At 33.4% G+C, this 27667-nt stretch overlaps 1 protein-coding gene across 1 annotated transcript in view; it reads left to right on the top strand.

Annotated features, from left to right (window-relative positions):
- LOC132719166 (protein sidekick-like) overlaps positions 1-17932 on the top strand; it is a 52972-nt gene extending 35040 nt beyond the window's left edge. The window contains exons 27-38 of the mRNA XM_060702910.1: positions 230-300; positions 2018-2243; positions 4240-4355; positions 4925-5105; positions 7040-7174; positions 11025-11186; positions 11904-12035; positions 12594-12620; positions 14356-14535; positions 15554-15729; positions 16023-16048; positions 17481-17932. Coding sequence (XP_060558893.1) covers positions 230-300; positions 2018-2243; positions 4240-4355; positions 4925-5105; positions 7040-7174; positions 11025-11186; positions 11904-12035; positions 12594-12620; positions 14356-14535; positions 15554-15729; positions 16023-16048; positions 17481-17751 — 1703 coding nt within the window. The 3' untranslated portion in view covers positions 17752-17932. The remainder of the gene's footprint in view (positions 1-229; positions 301-2017; positions 2244-4239; positions 4356-4924; positions 5106-7039; positions 7175-11024; positions 11187-11903; positions 12036-12593; positions 12621-14355; positions 14536-15553; positions 15730-16022; positions 16049-17480) is intronic.
- Positions 17933-27667: the final 9735 nt, after the last annotated feature.

Here is a 27667-nt window from a genome sequence, read left to right as displayed (position 1 = left end):
TTTGTCTGTTACAGCAAATTAATTTAAAGCCATCAATTTCTTCATACTTATTTGCTTACAGTTTATAAATGGCAATGTCTTTGCATATTCTTTGTAATTTTACATGATTGAGTTTTCGGGAAAAATATTGCATTAATTGTGTTAGCATAAAGTCCATTTTTGTGTGCTTTTATTTGACTCCTCATTTGCTACTGGATTTTTGTTTATTTGTTATTTTTTTCTGTTATAGTTCCAGAGGGAGCTCCCCGGCATGTAAAGGTTGATAGACTAACTACAACATCTGTAAGAGTTACATGGGAGGTAAGTTCTTAGGCGGAAAGTTTTAAGATTTTTATTATTTGATATTTTTGGGTGAAATTTAAAGCTGCTCGCCTCCAGATTAGCCAAAATATTTAAAAAAGAAATCAATACATGTATTGAGAAAAATGTACTAAAATGTTAAGAAAGGTAAAAACATTCAAGATCCAAGTTATACATTGTATTTTACATGTTATGTGAGGTTTCAGACTGATTTTGCAGTATTTTATTACCATATTTCTACTGAGTTACTAGTGCAGTAAGGGCTATTTTTGCATATATTGACAACTTTTTGGTAATTTTCTTGGATTGTAAGTGCCAATTGCAGTATGTAAATTACTTAATTTGTTCACCTCTTAATATTTTACTTTTAAATACATTTCCATGAAAATTTATATGAATTTGTATGTGTGCTGCTTTAAGGGTATAAGAGTAGTAAAGAAGTATTGTTTTTCCTTCACCTTCCTTCATTGCATCATTCTTGTACAAATTTGTCATGTGTGAGCTGATGGGATTGAAATATTTATATATTAAATTTAAGCATTAAGCAGTATAGACTGAGGTCAGATTGCATGGAAGTTTAGTTTGATCTAGTTCTATTCTGGTAGCATACACATGTTATTATTGTGGCTTGAGTTGAAGGAGATTGGTATCTCAAGTTTCAAATGGTATTTGTCAATCATCATAGAAAAAATAAAAATGCTTTGAAAACAAAGCACTACTGTATGGAATAAAACTGATTTTGAAAATTTAACTTGTTTTATTACATGCTTTTCGGTGGTTTACAGAAATATATCAGTGATATAAAACTGGTAATTTCACTGTTTCAAACAGTGAAATTACCACTTTGATAATTTCACTGTTTTGAATTTAAGCCCCTCACGTTGTTTCAGTGAAATACCAGCGTGCACAGTACTGGGGCCGTATTCATAAAGCTCCTAAGGGAAAAAATTCCCTTAGATTCTAAGATTTCCCTTAAAAAACGTAAGATTTCCCTTACTTTTTAAGAATTTCCCTTACTTTTTAAGAATTTCCCTTACTTTTTAAGAATTTCCTTAGTTGCTATTCATAAAACTCCTTAGGACAAAAATTCCTCAATTTTGGCCGATTTTTCCCTTAAATATGCCCATATGCTCCATTAACTTTTAAGGTACCAACTTAATGACGTGACGTCGTTAATGACGTCACGTTGTATTATTATCTGGCGCGCTTTTTATTCAGTATTAGGTTTAATGTCTTTTTAAAACGTTTCTTTGCATGTAATAAAAAGAAAATTTGTTTAGTTTAGTGTAAGATCGAAATATATTTCACCTTGTGAACGCCACTCGTGAAATATACCTTTTGGTGCTCACTCGGTGTAATATATTCCGATCTTACACTGAACTAAACAAACATCCTCTATATAATAAGTTTTATCGTAGTACATTATATTTAGATGATAAATTATAAAATAAAAAAGGTTTATATGTTGTTTTTTTTACACTTGGTGTCACATCCTGTTTTTGGGGGGACCTTATTACAGCACTTTTAAGCCAAATGACTGCTTCCAGTGTGTCATAACTAGAAATAGCACCAGTGATGTTTGAGGAATTTATAAAAAGACAATCTCACCTCTGGTTGGATTTGAACCAACAACTTTCATATAAGATTCGGTTCTTTACCCATACATCACTCTTCATGCACAATATAAATCTTACAACCTGTTTTAATCTATTTATAGCAACCTTTACCACACACCTGGAATGGCGATTTACTTGGCTACGTGTTGATGTACAGGCAAGCTGAGAACGTCAATTACATGGAGGTAGAGATTCCTGTTGACAGCACAGACAAAACACTTCCAAACCTGGTCAAGTTTGTGAACTATGAATTCCTGTTGAAAGCCTTCAACTCGGTTGGGAAAGGTCCAGCTAGTACACCAGTGACTGTGTTTGTAGGTGAAGCAGGTACGTTTTGTTATTTCATAGCTGACTGTCTTAAGAAAATCCGTTTTTATGGAGAAGTATTTTTGCTTTATGTATTTAAACATAGTTTTGTGAACATTCTTTGTTTTGATCATAAGGGAATGTTTTGAGATTTTGTTTTTGTTTTTAGCTCATCTGTCACAAAGTGACAGGGTGAGCTTTTGTGATCGTTTTTCGTCCGGCGTCCGTCCGTCGTCCGTAAACTTTTACTTTAAATGACATCTCCTCATAAACCGCTGAGCCAATTTCATCCAAACTTCACAGGAATGTTCCTTTGGTGGTCACCTTTGAAAATTGTTCAAAGAATTTTATTCTATGCAGAACTCTGGTTGCCATGGCATCCAATAGAAAAAACTTAAAATATCTTCTTTTAAAAATCCCATAGAGGTAGAGCTTAGATATTTTGCATGAAACATCTTCTAATGAGTGTCTATCAAGTTTGTTCAAATAAAAGCCCTGGTGTCAAATTTGGCCCCGCCCCAGGGGTCATTGATTTTCCCTATATGCATATAGTAAAAACTTAAAAATCTTCTTTTAAAGAACCCAAAGAGCAAGAGCTAAGATATTTAGCATGAAACATCTTCTAATGGGTGTCTACCAAGTTTGTTCAAATAAAAGCCCTGGGGTCAAAATTGGCCCGGCCCCAGGGGGTCATTGATTTTCCCTATATGCATATAGTAAAAACTTATAAAATCTTCTTTTAAATAACCCAAAGAGCTAGAGCTAAGATATTTAGCATGAAACATCTTCTAATGAGTGTCTATCAAGTTTGTTCAAATAAAAGCCCTGGGGTCAAAATTGGCCCGCCCCAAGGGGTCATTGATTTTCCCTATATGCATATAGTAAAATCTTCTTTTAAAGAACCCAAAGAGCTAGAGCTAAGATATTTAGCATGAAACATGTTCTAATGGGTGTCTATTAAATTTGTTCATGTAAGAGCCCTGGGGTCAAAATTGGCCCTGCCCCGGGGGGTCAATGATTTTCCTTAAATGTGTAAAGCAAAACCTTTAAAAAAAATCTTCTTTTAAAAAACCCAAAGAGGTAGAGTTTAGATATTTGGCATGAAACATCTTCTAGTGAGTGTCTATTAAGATTGTTCAAATAAAAGCCCTGGGGTCAAAATTGGCCCCGCCCCTGGGGGTCATTGATTTTATTTATGTGTAAAGCAAAAACTTAAAAAATCTTCTTTGAAAAAAGCCAAATAGCTAGAGTTAAGATATTAAGCATGAAACATCTTCCAGTTAGTGTCTTCAAAGTTTGTTCAAATAAAAGCCCTAGGGTCAAAATTGGCCCTGCCCAGGGGGACATTGATTTTCCTTATATGTGTACAACAAAAACTTAAAATCTTCTTTGAAAAAACCCAAATAGCTAGAGTTTAGATATTAAGCATGAAACATCTTCTAGTGAGTGTCTTCAAAGTTTGTTCAAATAAAAGCCTTGGGATCAAAACTGGCCCCGCCCTAGGGGTGTCATTGCTTTAAAGTATATGAGTATAGTTAAAACTTAAAAAAATCTTTTTTTTTAAAAACTCAATGAGCTAGACCTTAGATGTTTAGCATAAAACATCTTCTAATGGGTGTCTACCAAGTTTGTTCAAATAAAAGCCCTGGGGTTTAAACTGGCCCCGCTCTGGGGGCCTATATACAGGTGAGCGACTTCAGGGCCATCATGGCCCTCTTGTTTTTATTTTGTATGGATAATGATCCCTTATAAGTCTCAGATGTATAGATTGGCAATGAACTGTTTGATTGCAATACATGGCCACTTTTGAAGTTACATGCTTTATATATCAGAAAATTACCATGTTTTAACTAACTTTGACAAGGATAAACCATGCTGTATTTGTACATGAATAACTTTACAATAGTATTTAATTTTAATTCAATGACTTACTGTATATTTTTATGAATTTTTATGATTACATAGTTTTAATAAATGCTCTAAAATACCTGTTATTATCTCCCTTGTTTTATTGTAGCACCCACTGCTGCACCATTAAACATTATGACAAAGCCGATCAACTCATCCGAGATAGAGGTATCCTGGCTACCTCCTCCACCAGAAACTCAGAATGGAGATCTATCTGGTTATAGGGTACACTCATTTTACCTAATTTCTTTTACAGAAAAACATCTTATTTATTTGTATTTTTATACATCTTAGATAGATTTATTTTTTCTAGAGAAAACATTAAGGAGGGTTATCCTCACAACCAAAAGTATGGAGTCAGCACCACCAGTATAGAGACTTGTTATCTTGTATATCCATGTAGTCTGACCAAGCTCTTTACCTTTAGGCTATCTAAATTTAAAATTATCATCTTCATATCCTAATGTAGTTTATGCTTGATTGTGTCAAATCTTTTACAGAAATTTACTACACTGTTTTTTTTTTAATTTTTAAGTTTAAGCAAAAGAAGCTGTAATGTATTCAATTCTTAAGAAGATAGAAGTGTTTACTTTATAGTTTCTAGTTTTTCACAATTGGTACATCAAATTCATTTAGTGGGTTTATGGTTAAGATGTAAAAAGTTTGAAAGTATTGCTTATTTCCCAGAAGTGGACTTGTTCAAATATTCGGAAAGCTTTATTCACAATCAGGCTAAAATAAATCTGTTAGAAGTTAATCATAAGGTATTCATCTATAATTTGTATGTGTTTTAGATATCATACTGGCGTAGAACTGACCCAGAGAGTACAGCCAAGCAGGTTACCAAGCGTGAACAGTCGGTGATTCTTGTTGACCTTGACATTTACACAGAGTACGCTATTAGTGTACAAGCTATAAACCTGGCGGGAGAGGGACCTAAGAGTGCAGTAAAATATGAGAAAACATTGGAAGGATGTAAGTCTGTTTGTAAAAATATCACAGGTTCAATACATTACTGGTGTATGCACCTAATGACCAACAATGACAGTTTTTAGATGGATCATTGATAAAAATGTTTTTTTGTCCTCTTACAATATTTCTGTCATCTAAAGAAAGACATTTTACTACTCACTCCAACACTATTATAGCTGAGACTGACAACATAATACAATACTTAGCGAAGGTCATTATCAGGATTTATCACCTGTGCTGCTCTTGTGACTACCTAAAAACAGTGGTGCACAGTCATGCATATATTTTGATGTGACGACATTTGTGTTATATAGACATAGCATAAAGACACGTTAAATGTTAGCGATACACTATATACGCATCCATGAAAAAGTGATTGTTTTTTACTGTAAACAGTTTTTATGCTCCCCGAAAAATTTCGGGGGAGCATATAGTCGGCGCCTTGTCCGTCTGTCCGTCCGTCCGTCCGTCTGTCAATCCGTTTTCTTGTCCGGAGCGTAACTTGAAAACCCTTGGAGATAATTTCTTTAAACTTCATACAGTGGTAGAGGGCATTGAGGGGGAGTGCAGTGTCAAAGAACCATAACTCTATTTGGCCCGGTTTTTGAATTATCTCCCCTTATAGAAAAATCTTGTCCGGGGCATAACTCTAAAACTATAAGAGATATCAACATGAAACTTTGTAGGTGAATAGATCTCAATGGGTAGATGTGCAGTGCATAAGACCAATAACTCTTTTAGTCCTAATTTTGGAGTTATTGCCCTTTGTTAATTTCAACACTTTGAACTTTGTCCGGAACATAACTCTAAAACTATAAGAGATATCAAGATGAAACATTGTAGGTAGATAGATGTCATTGAGTAGAAGTGCAGTGCAAAAGAACCATAACTCTGTTAAGCCTTATTTTTGAATTATTCTCCCTTTTAGAAAAATCTTTTACTGGACATAGCTGTAAAACTATAAGAGATAACAACATGAAACTTTGTAGGTGAATAGATCTCAATGGGTAGATGTGCAGTGCATAAGAACAATAACTCTTTTTGTCCTAATTTTGGAGTTATTGCCCTTTGTTAATTTTAACACTGAACTTTGTCCGGAACATAACTCTAAAATTATAAGAGATATCAAGATGAAACATTGTAGGTAGATAAATCTCATTGAGTAGAAGTGCAGTGCAAAAAAAAACATAACTCTGTTAAGCCTTATTTTTGAATTATCTCCCCTTTTAGAAAAATCTTTTACTGGACATAGCTGTAAAACTATAAGAGATATCAACATGAAACTTTGTAGGTAGATGTATCTCAATGGGTAAATGTGCAGTGCACGAGAATCATAACTCTGCCTTGCCTATAATTCTGGAGTTATTGCCATTTGTTTATTTTTACTTTTTTAATTTGTCCAGAACATAACTCGGAAACCATAAGAGATATCAACAAGAAACTTTGTAAGTTGATAGATAACAGTGATTAGAAGTGCAGTGGAAAGAACAGTAACTCTGCCTTTCCTAATTTTGGAAATATTGCACTTTGAACTTTTTCCAGGGACATAACTTTGAAACTACAAGAGGTGTACTTTCCTAAGTCCAAAACCTATTCGGGGAGCATCACCCAGCTCAAACCGGGCTCTTGTTATTTTGGGTATTTGATCAATAGAATGTTATATTCACATATATTATATTCCAAATTTATTGAACTTTTTGTATAAATTTAGTATTGATTCTAGACACTCATTCAATATCCTCTATTTATGTTGTATTTAATCAGGTAAATCTAATTGAACATTGTTGATATGAAGATTTTTTTACAGTTATTTGGTTGAGAACATAGAAAAGCTTGGTACAAAATCAGGAATGAATGATTATGATTACTGTCCAATGATATATGATTAGGTATTAGATCCATAACAAATTATGATTAATGCAACTTTGTTATTACAGTGCCTGGAAAGCCGGCCTCTTTGAAGTTTTGGAATGTAACATTCATGTCCCTGGATGTTAATTGGGAGCCCCCACTTAAACCTAATGGCAGAATTGTCAACTATGAACTGTCATACCTGGAACAGAACTCTGCTAGTAAGTTTACTTATTGATATATGTTAATTGATATATGTCACAGTTTATGATAAACATAGTAAAGTAAGCATACAGTTGTACTTAATAGATATTGTATCATATAGCATGGCATTGAATTTTAGAAAAATGATTTTGTAAAGAATAATTATTTTTTATTGCAACTTAGTTAAATATGTAGAAAAATTCACATAGGACAAGACTGAAATAAGTTTGATGTTTTAAATTCTTGTTTATTTATGTAAGCTTGAATTGAATTATTATTATTCAAAGAAGAGAGGCTATATTGATTTGCATTTGTCGGTCCGTCGGTCCGTAGACCAAATGGTTTCCGAATGATAACTAAAGAACGCTTACAATGGTGAAAGTTTTCAGGATTATTCCTGAAGTTCAGGATTTTCAGTCTCCTGAAAGCCTTCTATTTGTTATGTACAACTATAGAAAAACTGCTTAATTCAGGATTTTTGAAATTTCCAACTTTCACCCATGCGCTTAGGCCTACAGTACGTTCAGCGCGACTTTTTCAAAACCCGCGTGACCCCGCGGATGAGGTTTACCGCGGACGAAAATTTGCTTAGATATTGTCCGCGGGACAGAAAATTTTCACCACCGCGGACATAAATCGGCGACTGAAACCGTTTCCCCCGCGGAACGCAGTGGTAAATTGCGGAGGAACGCGCAGGTCAAACACCGGTCAACGCGGTGGAAACCTTAAATTTTAAAAATTAATTACTGTATTTTAACATCAGTATACGTATGTACATGTACTGTAACATGTACTGTACATATAACATGTAACTATATGTAAAATTTGTTTTGTTTTCTTTTCTTTTTTGTTGTAATAAAGTACATGTACAAATGCAGTGTTTTTTTTGTTCTTCTTCTTGTTATTGTGTTGGGTAATGTATAATATGTATTCGACATTAAGAAAATAAATCATTGTCGTCGCAACTTCATGGTAGTGAGAAACTTGAAGTCAAATAATGAAAAATTCGGCATATGACATTTATGAAAAAGATACTACAACAATTTATATGCCAGCTTTTGTTTCTTATTTAAAAACTTTGAAAACGTAACCCTCAACAATTTTTATTCAGGCAATATTCCAGGACGTCTCTTTCAATTGTCAGATGCGTTTTACTGTTTCTGTTTATTTGCATGTTGATCATAAAGTCTTATATTTTATTTGGAACATTAAAAGAAAGCGTTTATTTCACCAAAATATACATTAAATGATATTTTGATTTATCTAATTACAGGTGTGAGCGTAATGTATATGTTTTGAAGTTTGTATCAACTGTTGAAGTTTATTTTCATTTTTAGCTCGACTATTCGCAGAATAATCGAGCTAATGCAGTCACCCATTTGTCGGCGTCGGCGTCGGCGTCGGCGTCGGCGTCCCTGTGGTTAAGTTTTTGTATGTAAGCTGGTATCTCTATAACTACTGAAGGGAATGGATTGAAACTTCACACACTTGTTCTCTGTAATTATCTAAGATGATTGGCACAAGTCCCATAACTCTGATTTGCTTTTTTTCATAATTATGCCCCTTTTTCGACTTAGAAATTCTTGGTTAAGTTTTTGTATGTAAGCTGGTATCTCCTTAATTACTGAAGGGAATGGATTGAAACTTCACACACTTGTTCTCTGTGATTATCTAAGATGATTGGCACAAGTCCCATAACTCTGATTTGCTTTTTTTCATAATTATGCCCCTTTTTCGACTTAGAAATTCTTGGTTAAGTTTTTGTATGTAAGCTGGTATCTCCTTAACTACTGAAGGGAATGGATTGAAACTTCACACACTTGTTCTCTGTGATTATCTAAGATGATTGGCACAAGTCCCATAACTCTGGTTTGCTCTTTTTCATAATTATGCCCCTTTTTCGACTTAGAAATTCTTGGTTAAGTTTTTGTATGTAAGCTGGTATCTCCATAACTACTGAAGGGAATTGATTGAAACTTCACACACTTGTTCTCTGTGATTATATAAGATGATTAGCACAAGTCCCATAACTCTGATTTGCTTTTTTACATAATTATGCCCCTTTTTCGACTTAGAAATTCTTGGTTAAGTTTTTGCATGTAAGCTGGTATCTCCATAACTACTGAAGGGAATGGATTGAAACTTCACAAACTTGTTCTCTGTGATTATCTAAGATGATTGGCACAAGTCCCATAACTCTAATTTGCTTTTTAACATAATTATGCCCCTTTTTCGACTTAGGAATTCTTGGTTAAGTTTTTGCGTGTAAGCTGGTATCTCCATTACTACTAGAGGGAATGGATTGAAACTTCACACACTTGGTCTCTGTGATTATCTAAGATGATTGGTACAAGTCCCATTACACTGATTTGCTTTTTTGCATAATTATGCCCCTTTTTCGACTCATGAATTCTTGGTTAAGTTTTTGCATGTAAGCTTGTATCTCCATAACTACTGAAGGGAATGTATTGAAACTTGAAGAGTTTGTACCTTTTCGGACAATTTTATGTATTCATATAGGTAAGCATTATTATACTCAATGAAACACCCTTGTGACAAATTTTCGAATAGTCGAGCGTTACTGTCCTCCGACAGTTCTTGTTGTTTTAGTAGTTTGTTGTTTGGAAGACGTAAATATTAGTGTTTATTTTTATTTCAAATTCCGTTCAAATAATTTAACGTATAATAACATTTAAGGAGACGATTGTGATCAATTTTCAAGTCATTGTGTAAAAAAGATGACGTTAAAAAATAATAAAACGTCTATTATTTTTGGAGGTTAATTTATACTGACCAACTGACCATGGCGTTCCCCCGCGGGAAACGGGTGACTGATTTTATCGATAAATGAAGAATGGTCGTCAGAATTTTGTCCGCGGTGGAAACAACTGAACACCGGGGATCGCGGGGAAATTAGGCTTCTCATCGCGGACGAACCCCCGCGTTTGTCCGCGATAAAAAAAAATCGTCCGCGGTGGTATCGCGGAAAAAGCAAAACCCGCGGTGAGCGTACTGTAGGAACTTCAAACTTGGTATGGTGATTGGTCATGACCAGTAGATGACCCCTATTGATTTTGGGGTCAAAGGTCAAGGTCACATTGACCTTGTAAGTAAAAATGGTTTCCAATCAATAACTAAAGAACGCTTAGGCCTAGGAACTTCAAACTTGGTATGGTGATTTGTCATGACCAGTAGATGACCCCTTTTGATTTTTGGGTCAAGGGGTCAAAGATCAAGGTCACATTAACCGTGTAGGTAAAAACGGTTTCCGATCAATAACTAAAGAATGCTTAGGCCTAGGAACTTCAAACTTGGTATGGTGATTGGTCATGACCAGTAGATGACCCCTATTGATTTTGGGGTCAAGGGGTCAGTGTCAAATTGACCTTGTGCTTTAAGATGGTTTCTGACCAATAACTCAACAACTCAAGTTGCCTTGGTTGATATTTTTATATTAAACTAAAAATGCTTTTGGTATACACATTTGAAGGTCTTAATATGTAATATAACAACTTGGCTGTCATTAATGAGGCCTAAATGATTCATAAAATTTATGCATATTTTTTTGGTAAGATTTTTAATAACTTAAATTGCTGCACACAACCTATGGGGTCACAATAATTAATACCTTGTGACTAGTCATGACCAGTAGATAACCCTTATTAATTTTTTGTTCACTGGTTCAGAAGTCATGCATAATAACCTGATCACATGGCTAAATGACTAATGGGGGCATACATGTTTTACAAACATATCTTGTTTCTATTAATTTCACATTCTGTAATGTTTTGTTAGAGATACTTTTTATCAAACTTGAACAACCAGTTTTACTCATGTATGAGTTCACCCTTATGTTTTCCTCTTTAGGTGGAAGTAAACTGGTGAAGTTTAATGTGTCAGGCAGCTATAACCTGTTAAACATAAAGGATTTACGAGAGAATGTCACCTATCTGTTCAGTATATCAGCTAGAACTGCCATCGGTCAGGGAGAGAGAATGGACCAAAATGTGACAGTTGGACCACAGCCAGGTAATATGAGTGATATAAAAAAATGTCTATTTTCATTAATATGTTGTTTGTTTTTGTTTCTTTTGTAAATATTATGTTTGCATAGCATTATGCTCTCCTACAATTTGCATAAATTTTCAAGGAATGACTGCAAGACTGTTGTAAGTCCTTCTTTATTTCATATAAGTTACTGCAGTTTTGTGGTCAACGCTCAATATGTAATTGATGTGAAAAATAAAAACACAATACATCTAGTTTTTGGAAAGTAAGTGGTTGGGTGATTTTATGATACATCTACATCATACTGCTTTAAGATTGTTTACAATTACACTAAGCAGGTATACTGTATACATTGAATTGAAAGATAGCTGATACAATGATATATGGAGGAGCTTACCTGTTTCTCTACCTGTTGATGATGGACAGTTGCCTATCTATATTGGCCCAGACTTACAGCTTGAAATATTTTCTTTTTGGACTTAATATAGCAATTAACAAATACCTTCTGTAAAACTTTTGGTTACATTTTATTTATTTTTTTTCATTTTTCGTCTTAATCAGTTGTGATAAGAACAATTTTAAATACTGGCTATTTACTACCAATATGTTTAAGTATGTGCAATTGTAGTAAAAAAAAAACAGTGGCATGTCTAATAATCAGATGTTGAAACAGAGATGGCTAATGAATTATTTTATTATAATATATCATAATGACATATCAATTTATTTTTTTGTTAGGTTCACCAGATGCTCCCACTAGATTGACTACAACAATGAATCCTAATAAACAGAAACTGACTCTAGTCTGGGACTCAGGGTCATCAGGTGCAGCTGATATATACGGACATCTTATACAAGCTAAACAAGTTGGTAGGTACATGTAGAACAATGTATGGGCTGAGGTCTACACATGAAATGACCCAAGATATTTCACTCGTGTCTCATGCCACTGAAATTATGGGGTCACACATTGGAACCATTTAGTGATGCTTCATTGATTTGATGCTTAAAGTTCCTATGTTGTATTGAGAAAAAAAAAGGGAAAATAAAATGTATTTTATTCAATGTCAATAATATTCATAGTTTTGTTAGGGAATTAGTAAAACAAATTTTGGTGGTTTATTTTGTGAAATGGTTGAATTGTTTGACTTCATAGCACTTGTATTACTCTGTTATATCATCCAGTTTTGCCAGATACTTCTTATTCCTAATGAATAGTAAGCTGTCTAATTTAAGCTAGTGTAAAGTTGATGATTCTACTTTAATACCAGTTCATGACCTAAGTAATAATAATATGCAGTGAAGCAAGTCTCCACTATTAGTTACTCTACTATTTAAGATTAAATGTCAAAATATGACCTTTTCATTGTTTGTGTGGCAAAAGAATTAGGTTGAATTATGATAACATATTATCAAAACAATTTCTAGGTCGACGAAATCGTAGAAATTTGGACTGTAAGTATCAGGCTCATGTTGGAATGCACCATGTTATTATGCTTGTCTAGTCAGTTATGTTTATAGACATATCCATATAATAGTTGCATCAAACATTTGTCATCATAGTCTTCACAATGTATCATGTAACATTGGTCATACATCATCATAGCCAGTACAACAAATCATACAACATTTTGACTAATTGCCTAGTCTCATGTTTTTGCTTTCACCATCCTTTCCTATAGCAATGTATATTTTGCATGGATATTTTTATATTATGAGTTTATGAATCCCGAAAAACCCACATTTTTGACAATGACAATATTAATCATTGGTTTTCATCATGCACGTTGCCCCACCACCCTTTGTGTTTGTGTAAGTTTTCCCAACCCAAATTTCCCCACCTAATGTATTATTTCTCTCCATTTAATGGGTAGTATATATTTTGTTATTAGATTACCTTACATTTCCGTTTATGCAATTATTTGCTTGTTTTCTTTTAGGCTGACTATTACAACAAAAAACTTTATTACAGCTTGTCTGTAAATAGGTTATAAAAGGAAAAGAAATTAGTTTACATTCTTTTTAACAAGAAGTATTTGAGCCACACCATGACAAAACCAACGTAATGTGTTTGCGACCAGCATGGGGGAAAAAAAAAAAAAAAAATTCCCCCCCAGAAAAAAACCAGCCTGCGCATCCGTGCAGTCTGATTTCAGGATCCAAATGCTGGTTTTGCTGTTTGCTTACAAACCCTATTATATTTGGGAGGAAACTGATAGCAAAACAGAAATTGGATCCTGATCAGGCTGGTTTGGGATCCATGTTTTGGGTCGCAAACGAAACTTTTTGGGGTTTTGTCCTGAAAAAACGGCCCCAATTTCATAGACAAAATTTCTCATTACTATAAAAATACTTTGCCTTGTGGAATTATCTAGAAAGGAAATTTTTTAAAAACTACTAATACAAAAATCAAGGACAAAAAATTTTTTTTAAAAAAAAAAGTCATAACGGGGTAAAAACTTTTGAAAACCCAGAATTTTTATTTTCAGTTTGGGTAGCCGAGCATATTCCATATATTTTATTTTTAAAGTTTCCCTGTATTACTAAGTAAAATTAAAAAAACAAAAAAAAAACTTCCCCGGTTTTTAAACCGGGAAATTTTAATTTTTTTAAAAAAAAAGTTGAATTATCATGAATTTGTTTATTTTATTTGGTTTATTTTCTTGTTTTTTTTTATGCAGTCTATGGAATAAGTGCAGGTAATACTTAGAAACGCAGAGAATTTGATTGAGCAATATAAAAGTAAAAGTTAATGACCTAAATGCTTTATGTGATAGGACATATTTCACTGAAACACCAATTGAGCCACGTCATGACAAAACCAACATAGTGCGTTTGCGACCAGAATGGATCCTGATCAGACTGCGCGGATGCGCAGGCTGGTCTGCATCCGAGCAGTCTGATCAGGATCCATTCTGTTCGCTATCAGTTTCTCTACTTGTAATAGAGTTGGTAAGCGAACAGCATGGATCCTGATCAGACTGGGCGGATGCGCAGGCTGGTCTGGATCCATGCTGGTCGCAAACCCATTATGTTGGTTTTGTCGTGACGCTCAAATATATAATGACTAATGAACAAAACTTTTGTAAAGTTATTTACTGAATTACCTAACTGTGTAATAAATTAAGTAATGAATTAACTGATTGATTTAGTGATTGATTAATTGATGGATTGATTACTTGTATTTCAGATGTAAATCAATGGACACCTGTTAAACAGATCGGTTCACAGCCACGGGCTGAAATTAATTTGTTACAGTTTAATCCAGACACCACATATGTTTTACGTGTGATTGCTCTGAATGATTATGGTATGAGTCCATACAGTGAACCATCACAGGAATTCAGAACTCCCGCAACTGTTTCTCCAAGTATGTATTGCTACAAAAATGCTTTTTGAAAAAAAAAAATTTGAAAAAATTTATTTTCTTAAATGTTTAAACTAATTTTATTTTTTACATTTTTTCAAAAGATTTAAACCCCAGAAATTCACAGAAAAAAATTTTTGTCCCTTGGGGCAAAACACTTTAATGTCCAAAATTGTTTTTTTTTTTTCCCAAAAATCAGTTTTATGACAAAATTTTGGTAAATTGATCCATAGTGTGAAACAGATCAGATAGATTTTTCAAAAACAAATTTCTGTTTTCATTTAAGATTTTAAGGCAAAAAGGCAAAAAAGAAATTCCTTTTTCCCAAGGCCCTTTGGTTCCTGGGTTTTTTGTTGTTTCCTAGCAGGGGGTTATTGTAAATTACTTTTGGTTATATCCCTTTTTTTAATGTTTTGGCCCTATTTTCGAAATGGGAAAAAAAAATAGAAAGAAATTTTTAAAAAAATTAAACCCACTGGTTCTCTAAATATATTGTACTTTAAGTATTTCAGCGTATTAGGTATTGCTGGTGAACGGTAACTGTTAAGTGCTTGTTCTGTGTACACAAATGTTTAAGTTCTATGATGAAGAATAGGATTAATATTACAAACTTTTGCTTCACTTCATATTTACATGTTTAATATTTATCGTGAACACTTAATATTTTACATGGACTTGACCATCTTTAAAATTTAAATATGGATAGAGAAATTTATCATTTTTAGGTGAAATTTCAAAAATATTTATTGCCTGAATAGCAAACAGTGCCGACCATGTTTAAATGGCAAAGATGTGCTAGCAGATCTTGGTCTGCACTGGTCACATCGGTAGCATGCATAATTATGTTCTGGTGACATTCATAAAGTACAATAGGTGTCTTTGTCAGGTTTAAGGTCCTTAAGTGCACGCTAACTCCTGTACAAAGTTAGAGTGTGTTTAACATGACTTTGATATACAGAATGATTTCTTAGCTTTCATTTTTCCTGCCATTTTATACTAGTTCTTGTATTTTTAAATATAGAAAAAAGACAGAAAGGTACAACCCTGTCCTCTACTTCAAATCTAACACCATCTTTGGAACCTGAGGATGGAGGTTTCAGTAATTTCGAGATGACTCAGGGGAGACAATCCACGCACAGCAGACGGCAGAAGTTTGCTGGAATCAGAAATGGATCCGTTAATAATATATATGCAAGGGTAAATTAGAATAAAGAATTTCTTTTCAGTCTTTTTAAATATTTGGGATATTTGATTTAGGTGTCTCGTAAAAAGTTTGTTAAGATATTTGATATAAAACCCTTTTAGTAAAAATTTTTTTCATTATTTTTACTACTGGTTTGGGAGATAAAAATCGGCCAAAAATCAGTGTTTTTGGGGCATATTTATTTTTTGTTTAGTTTTTGATAAATTTTACCAAAATAAACCCGCCTTAAATTTTTCCGGTATCCCCATAAATTTATTTTTGGAAAAACATAACGGGAATTTTTTAGAGACCCGGGAAAGGGGTACGTAAAAGGTATTTTTACGTGCTGAGTAGATAATTTCCGGCCTTTTTTTTTTTTCTTAAATGAGTAAGTTAAAAGTAAAAACATGTTTATAGACATTTATTTTTTCTTTGTGTTCATTATGTCAAATAAAAAATTTGTTCCCCCAAAAAATTGTTTTAGCATTCGTTATAAAAATGAATTCTATGATAAAAGATATTTAAAATTGCCGTACTATGTAACCCAAAAAAAAATTTTTTTACGTAAAAAAAACCTGATATCTTTTATTCTATAAAGAAAAATGTAGTTAAAAATTTGATTCAATTTATTTTTTTCTTGTTACGAGGGGGAATTTTTTTGGGATCATACCTTAAAATTAAAAGGGCAATTAAAATCGTTTTCCCATTCCCTTTAAAAAATTACAATTGTGAAAAACAGCCTTTTTCTTAGTTAGCAAGACAAAATGTACAAAATTTAAAAAAGTCGTCTGCTTTACGTTCGGTAATATTAAGTACCCCCGGCAGGCCCCAAAAAGAGCATTTTTCACTGGAAATGGGTTCCCCCTTTTTTTAGGCGTGTTTTGTAAAAAAACGGTAAAAATCTGTGTTATTTTTTTAAAAGTTACCAAAAATTGTAAAAAATTTTTCAATATTTTCGAATTCCAAAGGGTGTAGGATGGTGAGCTTGATTTTGATTTAAAAAAACCATAAAATCGATTTATTATAAAAAGCGAGTTTTTCAACCCGCCGAAGTTATCTTTCCCCCCCAGTTTTCTATTGTACTTAAGTTGTATAGTTTTTAATAGTTAACTGTAAAATTACTCCATTTTACATAAAGGAGAAAAATGAGTGGGAATATGGAAAGGGAAAAAATTTCCTGCCTTTTTGATAAAGGATTGTAAAATTTTTGCTGATTATTGCTTCTATATTTAAATGTTCCTCCCGACCAAGCCCAGCCGTGTGGCTTAGTGCGTGATCAGGCATCAGGTCCAAACCCCCCTACCTGATTGATGACGAAAGCCAGTAGTGTACGAAAAAACCCTTTAGAATGGGGATTCATCGAGGGCTATTTCTTTCCAATTTTTTTTTGATTGCGTGTAAATCTTTGTAAAAAATATATGTTGATTAAATGGTGATTAAATTTTGTTTTTGAATGCATTGAAGGTTTAAAAGTGCATAATATATCTTTTGATATTTTGCTTGTTTGATTTGAAATATGTGACATTGGCCGCAGATTTTTTTATCCTATCTTTGAAAACATCATTACAAGAGATACAAAATTTATGCTTTTTTAGAGAAAAATGTAAAAAAAACCCAAATTGGGAAAAATAAATTTCCTTCCCTTAAAATTTTTAGGCAAAATTTAGAAAGGGCCCGTGATTTAAGATTTACAGCTTAGATCTTCCTCTTTCCCCCCCCCCCCCCAAACTTCCCCCTCCCCCCCATTTTACATTGGGCCCCTTAGAAATCCATTTCCCTCCGAAGGTGCCACAGCGGCCCCACCTCCAATTCCAAAGCATCCCTACACAAGCCGAGCACCGGATCTACCGGATCGGGGATTGTCAAATAACAATTCTTGGCAAAACCAAAATAACTCTTCTTTCAATGCCTATCAGTATACTGACAGTGAGGCTGAAAGTAGTCATTATGCATTCAGTTTGAATGGAGGACAAATTATGCTTAATAACACAGCTGGGTCGCGGGCGCCCCTGCCAGGATTCTCATCATTCGTGTGACGACAGTTTTTTTTCGCAGAATTATATTTTACCAGTATAATGAGGCTCAAGCTGTTGGATTATTGTAATTCCAAGGAGAAGAAAAATAACATATATATTTTCAGCATTTTGTTTTGTATGAAAATCTTTTGTTATGAGACTATGACAACTCTTTGGAGGAGTGTTTTCGTATACAATGATGAGCCAAAATGGTTGCGATTCTAATGATGTCGTTTCTGCTCTTGAAAGTGTTCAAATTGTTTGATAGTTTATAATACAACAGTTTTATACAAAATAAACTTTCTAAAGTTTTTTGGAAAAGGATATAAACTCCTGGTGTTGTAAAAACAACTGTTGAAACCTGGGTTCTTCCATTGACGATTACCTTATAAAATCCCGGTCATATTGTCCTCATTTTTGCAATACATATTCATAGTTGGGGTCCTTCGAAAAGCGGTTGTCCAAGAAAGTTACGCTGCAAACAGTTTTTAAAATAAGAATAAATGTTCAAATTAGCCCTTGGGGTTTTTGCTTTGCGGGTTTCCCCTTTTCTTATTTTCAAATAAAATTTGAAGACAGCGCCCAGATATGTTTCATATAGAAGACTTTTAGAAGTTTTAGGTTAACCCATGTGAAATGAAAAATTAACCATTTGGAAAATATTGGGCAACGGGCCCTTTGGATCCTGGAAACTTTCTGGTTTTACCCCTTTCCCAAAATTTGGGGTTGCCTTTTTGGATTAAAAAGCTCGGGGGTAAAAAAATTCTCCCCATATCCAGCTAATAAAAAAATGGGGCCTCACAAAATTTTTATTTTAAAAGCCCAAAAGTTGGCGGGCATTTAAAAAAAACCAAAAAATTGTTGATTGTTAAAAAACGGGTTTGGGACAAAAACGTAGAAAATTTTTTTGGAGATTTTCCAGGGGAAGGAGAACCCTTTTTTGGGTATTTCCTTAGAACCCCCAATTTTACTTATTTTTGAAATTGATAAAGGGAAAATTTCATATTTTGTTATATAAAAAAATTTTTTTTGATAGAAAAATAAATTATTGAAAAAATAAAATTCCCTCTTTTTGGGTAACCATTTATTTTTTTTAAAAATAAATTGAGAAGGGTAATTTTTTTGAAAATTGATTTTTGGGAAATACAATGAAATATGTCTTTAATAATTGTGAGACAGCATTATTTTTTTATATTCTACCTTACTTTAACTATTATTGATTATTTGTTATGACAAGAATGAAATTTGTCTATTTATGATTAACTGATAGATCTGATCTCTTGATGTTATAAATAGTAAATGACTTATATTTATTATTTGATTAATAGTTGAGATGGTTGCAAGTGTGAATTATTTTAATTGAGGGAATATAATTATCAAGACAAGACACCTCGTAGCATAAAGAGAAATAACTGAAATTCTTAAATTGTTGCTCCTTTACACTTTCAATATTATCCGGTATACAAATATGGTGGATGTTATAAGATAGACACTCCTATATGTGGCCAAAATAAATAAATATAAACCAGCTTTGTAAGATTATAGTAATTGACAACCATGACAACTAACTATAAAAGCTTATAGCTTCGAACACAAACTAAAATAAATTTGTATAAACTAACTAACTATCACTGGATAAATTTGTGAGAATGAAGATTAATCAAACTTTTTCTTCATAATTATCTTCAGGGTTCTGATTTCTTGTTTTGAAAGAATACAAAAACATGTCATCGAAAAGAATCATTGTTTCAGGGGTATTGTTTTTTTATATATGCAGAATTACACTGGGGCCCAAATTATAAAGTGGATAAAGACATACCTGGTGTCTGTAGTTTACAAAATTATGTTTTGATTTATGAAACATGATAGTTCTAAAATATCTGTATGAAAGAAATATGTCTGTATTATTTCCTAGAGTGAATGGTGCATGCACAAAATCATTGCTAAATGGTTGACACCCTAAAATAAATATCAGTATAAAATTTTGTGCTGGAACATTTTATTCTGTGTACCGGTATGTACAATTTCCAGTAAATTAAATAACAGATACAATTCTTTCAAGAATCAACCACAAGATTATAGAAACAACATAATTTCACTGTTTATAAATTTTATTTTAAAAGCAGCACACCTCCAGATTCCTGCAATTTTCATAAAATTATTTTCATAAAAAAATTTTGAAAATGTATTAAAAATTAAAATATTGTCTAGTGAACAAAGAAAATAATTTACACATTGTAACAGCACTTGCAACTAATTTATTACCAAAATGAGGTTAAAGTATGCAAAAATAGCTCTTACTTTGTTACAAATATAGTTGCACATTACATGAAGATAATTATTTTTATCTTGAATCTTTCTAATTTTCTTAAAAGTTCATTACATTTTTCTCAGGATTGATTTTCTTGAAATATTTTGGCTCATCTGGAGGCATGCACTGCTTAAAGAATCATGCACAATAATATCTGTTTAGATTTGAAGTAAAACGGATATATTTCTTGGATTGAAAACATCAGTGCAAGTTTTGATATTGACAAAGATTTAAGTTGTTGCTATGCTACAAGATTTCTGTTTTGAATTTTGTCAGATGTTGAGGAGTAATCCACGATGTTGCCAAGGGAACAAATTTATGCATAATTTATACCAAATAAAGTGAATAAAACCATGGTGATATAAAAAATATTTTTATATATACATAATGTATTTGTAAATAAAATGTTTAGTTATGCAGACATATTTTTTGTTTTGTTTTAGATTATATGTTTTTTTAGATTAGTGTGATTGGTTTATACATCTGAGGATCATTTCCATTGTTAGTAATATATGTAATGAATTTATAATAATAAGTCATTTTATATACATGTATGTATAGCTGTTTTTGTAATGCTTTCGGTATTGAAATATTTTGGTATTTCCTTAATGTACTATGTGAGATATGTAAGTTAATACACGATTGTTGGGGAAGTGAAACAGAACTAATTTCATAATGTTGTATGCTATTATGTTATACAGTACTTAACCTTCACTGATCATTTCCTTTCATTTCAAATACAGAGCTGAATTGAATATTCTGTAGTTATTTGTACAGTTGAAGAAGTAAATTTTAACATTTCGGGGCAGGGGTAAGCCATTGTTGATCTACACAATAAATCATGAGTCATGATAATAATAACCTTTTCCAGTCTGACCACGGGGTGAAAATTACGTAGGGTGTCCTATAATTCTAAATGCTTTCAGTTAATCATTCCTTCAATATTCATTGAGTTCTAGCTAAAAAGCCTTTGTGTTTTTCTAACACAATTAGCAAATATAAAGACGGCCTTTATTGTTGAATGGATGTTTCAAATGATGTACATTGTATATTTAGTCAATTACTAGATCATGCATTACTGAATAGAATGTTACTGTTGACACTTCTTTATATCAGCACTGATTTTCACTATTTATAAATACACACAGATGTAAATACCACACCAGATACTAGTATTTTGGAAAGTATGATTGTAAAGTGAAATGAATACTTGCGTCAGTCATTTATTGACCCAAACCCTACTGAATTTATATAATGGACTTGCCCAGCTGTGAATTTGGAACAGTCCATTCAAGCTTTATGGGATGTCAGTATAACAATACTAATTTTCAGGCAGCCAACAGTATAGAGCATGGTCAGGTTGTATGGATGTTCAGGCTGGCCTGGTACTATACTGCATGTACTGGTGGCAATGGCTTTGCTGTCTGATTCAGTACCGGCATTGCATGAATTAAGAAGATGTCATCAATCTTTTCTTTATGTACATAAATCTGTCTCTTTAATAAAGCTTTACTCTCTAAATAGTGCAAAATTGTACATTGAATGAAGTTATATCACTGTATTATTTATTGTAAGATCTGAAAGAAAGTACATTTAGATAATTACAACTTGAGAGAGGTACATTATGAGGTTGAAAAAAAACAAACAACAACAATCATAATCAAGACATAATAGCATACATAACAAAAGGGTTGAGATAAAACCTCGAATAACATGTTTTTCAATTTGCCACTTTTCTTTGTGGTCCTCTATTGACTTTTTATCAAAAAGTTACCTTCAAGTCTTATTTATTTTTATTGAGTACCAAAACACATTTTGTTAAACTGTCTCATATTTTCTGTTTCTTCAAAATTATTATTCAATATGTAGTTTAATCAAGAGGTGATATTATAATATATAGGTCTATGGTGGTATACATTTTTTTTGTAGTTAAAGGACATGATATAGGTATGAATACATGTGTAATATATTTACATTGCCTACTTGTCAGAACTAATATATTTGTTATTGTGTATGCATATTTTGGTCATTGCCTTTCACCTTTGACTCTTGTACAAATCTTCTAAGATCCCAAATCCTACTGGCAAAATGACACTGGCATTGAATATTTAGGATTTAAACTCGTATCAAATGAAATTTGGTTCTCCCATGGCGTAAATTTATTATTACAGAAATAAATTCAAGTAATGCATGAAGTTAGTGAGTAAGAGTTCTTAATCTGTATATATGTATATATAGCCTGACCTCATCAATATGGACATGACTTTAAAGCAGTTATACTCAAGGTTAGGTCTTTTTGTGTTTTACATTAAGGTGTAGTATCATTAAGAAGCAGATTGTAATCAAAATTGGACTTTTAATTTATCATAAGTCATTTGAACTGTGTCACAACAAAAACAGCATAATGCGTTTGCAACCAGCATGGATCCAGACCAGCCTGCGCATCCGTGCAGTCTGATCAGGATCCATGCTTTTTGCTTACAAACCCTATAACAAGTAGAGAAACCGATAGCGAACAGCGAGAAATCGATAGCGAACAGCACGGATCCTGATCAGACTGCGAGAATGTGCAGGCTGGTCTGGATCCATGCTGGTTGCAAACCCATTATGTTGGTTTTGTCAGAACGCGGCTCAAATTTTATGTTGATCATAGATGTTTCCTTAATTCACAGAAAATAACCGAGTGTTGAAATTATCAATAATAATTCTTGAAATCCATTCAAAAATCAGTATTGATTTTAATAGCTCAATATTCATGGAGATGTATCATGTTTTTCAAAATATACTTAAATGTCACATGAAATCAAGCTGTGTCTGTTATTTTAATCATACCATATTTCTAGTTGGTAATGTGGTTTCCATGGAGAAAATTGTGATTGTTCCGACATATTAAGATGTTGACTGCTTTGTGGCAATAACTTCAATAAGTATTTTTTGTTCAATCTATCCACTCAATGTAGCTTTTCTGAAGATTAAAACTCAGGTATGTCTGATAAAACAGTGAAATGGAGAAATTAAGCTAAAACATTTTAAGATAACAGTATAATTGTTCATAAAGTTTCATTTATATCAGAAGTGCTGTCATTGTTTTCATTTTTTATACAGAAATGATATTAAGATTAGATTTCCTTTATCCTTCTTTAAAGCAATGAAGTAAATAAAACTTGTTTTCTTTGATGATATATTAAGAAGTAAGTCCTTTCTGACAGTTTTGTAGGGTGAAAAAAGAAATTATCAGTTTCGGGCCTGCTCCGATTGTACCGATGTGCCACTGGGACAGACTTTATATACTAGTACCGTAGGCACGTCATTTATCACCGCTCATATTAAATGACTTGACGTTCTTTTTCTTTTTTCTTGAATCATATACTTCTACTTAATAGTTTTTATCATTGATGCATGCAAGTGTTTTTGTATAGTGAAAATATGGAGATATTTTGTACAGATTATTTAATGTAATGACTGACTTTTGTCAGCATGTTTTCGTATTTACATATCAATTATGATTTATTAAGATAAAAAATGTATTTTTCATATTGATGAAATTGATAATAAAATATTCAACTGTCAACTTTGTTCTAAATTTATGATAAATCCTTTTAATACCTTTTGAAGAGGTTTGTAAATTTAAAATCTGACCGAAGAGGAATTGTGAGTAATTTACTTGAAAATATCATTTATGCATAATAATACTTTGCTTGTGTTGGTTTTATCCTTTTTTATATGCCCGAAAGAATTTCGGGCATATTATGTTATACCCCCTGGCGTCCGTCCGTCTGTCTGTCCATCCGTTAGCAATTTGGTTTCCGGAGCATAACTTAAGTTCCATTTGGCCCACAATATTCAAACTTCATAGGATGATTGCCCATATTGGGTAGAAGACCCCTATTGATTTTGGGGTCACAAGGTCAAAATGACCTTAAAACTGAAAACAGTTTCCGGAGCATAACTTAAGTTCCATTTGGCCCAGTGTTCAAACTTCATAGGATGATTGTCCATATTGGGTAGAAGACCCCTATTGATTTTGAGGTCACAAGGTCAAGGTCACTATGACCTTAAAACTGAAAACAGTTTCTGGAGCATAACTTAAGTTCCATTTGGCCCACAGTGTTCAAACTTCATAGGATGATTGTCCATATTGGGTACAAGACCCCTATTGATTTTGGGGTCAAAGGTCAAGGTCACTATTACTTAGAAATTGAAAACAGTTACTTGAGCATAACTTAAGTTCCATTTGGCCCACAATATTCAAACTTCATAGGATGATTGTCCATATTGGGGTCACAAGGTCAAAGGTCAAGGACACTGTTACCTTAAAACTGAAAACAGTTTTCGGAACATAACTTAAGTTTCATTTGGCCAACTGTGTTTAAACTTCATAGTATGATTGTCCATATTGGGTAGAAGACCCCTATTGATTTTGGGGTCACAAGGTCAAAGTCACTATTACCTTATAACTGAAAACAGTTTCCGGGGCATATCTTAAGTTCCATTTGGACCACAATATTGAAACTTCAAAGGAGGATTGTTATTTGAAGAAGGTAATACTTTATTTAATTCCCTTGTCTTACAAATGCTTCATCTTAATTTAAAAAAAAAATCACTTTCGGGCATATAATGCTCCGCCTAGCGATGCTCTTGTTATCCACTTTATTTCCATTTCATGAGTTATGGGGTCTTTGTGAAGCAGTGAGCATATATATATTTATATAAAATAGCTTTATCAAACAATTCATTTAGACATAGTGATGGGTTTGCCTCATCCACTGGCATCCAGACACAATGCCTTATCTAATAATGGTGATTCACTTAAGTCAAATTGTCCACTTCTAGAATAATTAACCTTCAATGTTCATAATTTCATGATGGTTCAGTATGATTGAACCGGCAACTTGCCACTATCAGGTAAATGCTACACCACTAGAACCATCCATATGAAGTGCATGTATATAATCACACCACTGTCATACTTGGTATGCTATGAATAGTGCTTCATATTAATACTCTACTGGATTTTCAAATAATGCTAGAGTGAAACTGTAACTGATTGACAGAAAATTATGTCACCTAATGAACTCATTATATGACATGGGATATTTTCTGTTTTTACTGCTGACATGTTTATTCCCCCGACCATAGGGGTTTGAAAGCACACAGGTTCAGATCACAATATTTAATTTTTTTTTTTTTAATCTCATAAAGAAAAACAAAAAGAGTACAATAGTTTTACAATAGTTTATAACTGTTGTTTACAGTTAAACACATTTTATTTATCAAAAACAAACAAAATATTTCTTAGAAGATCAACAATACATAATGAAAAACATAACAGGTCATACCATAGAAAACTTATGTAGTGTGTTTTTTCCCCCCAACAATTCTAACATTACTTTTCTAACCTATTGCACATAACTAAATTCATCAACATTCATCGAGACACTTCATACCATGCAAATCAAACATTTAATATAAAATGAACCATGCATAATATTTCCAACTATATACGACTCAAGGTGCAAAACCCTACAAGTGTCCTGCCTACAGGTTGTAACATTTTTAAAACTACAAAAACCCTGTTTTAAGGAATAACACCACTAAAAAGAGTCATTCCTAAATGTAATACTGTTATAAGGACCCTGCCTACAGGCACAAAACTCAAGTAAGAGCCCTGCCTACAGGAAACACTCCTACAAGAGTCATGTCTTCACGTGTAACACACTTCAAAAGTGTGCCTACAGGTCAAAACTTTTCTACAAGAGGCATGTCTACAGGTCAAACTTTTCTACAAGAGGCATGTCTACAGGTCAAACTTTTCTACAAGAGGCATGTCTACAGGTCAAACTTTTCTACAAGAGGCATGTCTACAGGTCAAACTTTTCTACAAGAGGCATGTCTACAGGTCAAACTTTTCTACAAGAGGCATGTCTACAGGTCAAACTTTTCTACAAGAGGCATGTCTACAGGTCAAACTTTTCTACAAGAGGCATGTCTACAGGTCAAACTTTTCTACAAGAGGCATGTCTACAGGTCAAACTTTTCTACAAGAGGCATGTCTACAGGTCAAACTTTTCTACAAGAGGCATGTCTACAGGTCAAACTTTTCTACAAGAGGCATGTCTACAGGTCAAACTTTTCTACAAGAGGCATGTCTACAGGTCAAACTTTTCTACAAGAGGCATGTCTACAGGTCAAACTTTTCTACAAGAGGCATGTCTACAGGTCAAAACTTTTCTACAAGAGGCATGTCTACAGGTCAAACTTTTCTACAAGAGGCATGTCTACAGGTCAAACTTTTCTACAAGAGGCATGTCTACAGGTCAAACTTTTCTACAAGAGGCATGTCTACAGGTCAAACTTTTCTACAAGAGGCATGTCTACAGGTCAAACTTTTCTACAAGAGGCATGTCTACAGGTCAAACTTTTCTACAAGAGGCATGTCTACAGGTCAAACTTTTCTACAAGAGGCATGTCTACAGGTCAAACTTTTCTACAAGAGGCATGTCTACAGGTCAAACTTTTCTACAAGAGGCATGTCTACAGGTCAAACTTTTCTACAAGAGGCATGTCTACAGGTCAAACTTTTCTACAAGAGGCATGTCTACAGGTCAAACTTTTCTACAAGAGGCATGTCTACAGGTCAAACTTTTCTACAAGAGGCATGTCTACAGGTCAAACTTTTCTACAAGAGGCATGTCTACAGGTCAAACTTTTCTACAAGAGGCATGTCTACAGGTCAACTTTTCTACAAGAGGCATGTCTACAGGTCAAACTTTTCTACAAGAGGCATGTCTACAGGTCAAACTTTTCTACAAGAGGCATGTCTACAGGTCAAACTTTTCTACAAGAGGCATGTCTACAGGTCAAACTTTTCTACAAGAGGCATGTCTACAGGTCAAACTTTTCTACAAGAGGCATGTCTACAGGTCAAACTTTTCTACAAGAGGCATGTCTACAGGTCAAAACTTTTCTACAAGAGGCATGTCTACAGGTCAAACTTTTCTACAAGAGGCATGTCTACAGGTCAAACTTTTCTACAAGAGGCATGTCTACAGGTCAAACTTTTCTACAAGAGGCATGTCTACAGGTCAAACTTTTCTACAAGAGGCATGTCTACAGGTCAAACTTTTCTACAAGAGGCATGTCTACAGGTCAAACTTTTCTACAAGAGGCATGTCTACAGGTCAAACTTTTCTACAAGAGGCATGTCTACAGGTCAAACTTTTCTACAAGAGGCATGTCTACAGGTCAAACTTTTCTACAAGAGGCATGTCTACAGGTCAAACTTTTCTACAAGAGGCATGTCTACAGGTCAAACTTTTCTACAAGAGGCATGTCTACAGGTCAAACTTTTCTACAAGAGGCATGTCTACAGGTCAAACTTTTCTACAAGAGGCATGTCTACAGGTCAAACTTTTCTACAAGAGGCATGTCTACAGGTGACCTGTCTTTACCTGTCTACAGAGACATGTTTACATGTCAGACACACCTACAAGAGCCATCTTAAAAGATGTAATACTTTACAAGAGCCCTGCCTTCAGGTGTAACAAATTTACAAACATTGCACCTTTCTGGTATACAAACAAACATCTTAAAGATTATTACAAAGTGCCAATACAGACTGTACAG

The sequence above is a fragment of the Ruditapes philippinarum genome, unplaced genomic scaffold, assembly GCF_026571515.1.
Source record: "Ruditapes philippinarum isolate M1 unplaced genomic scaffold, ASM2657151v2 ctg1176_1_1_1_1, whole genome shotgun sequence".
Taxonomy (NCBI): domain Eukaryota; kingdom Metazoa; phylum Mollusca; class Bivalvia; order Venerida; family Veneridae; genus Ruditapes; species Ruditapes philippinarum.
The sequence above is the reverse complement of the archived record's forward strand: the minus strand, read 5'-3'. Positions and strand labels throughout refer to the sequence as shown.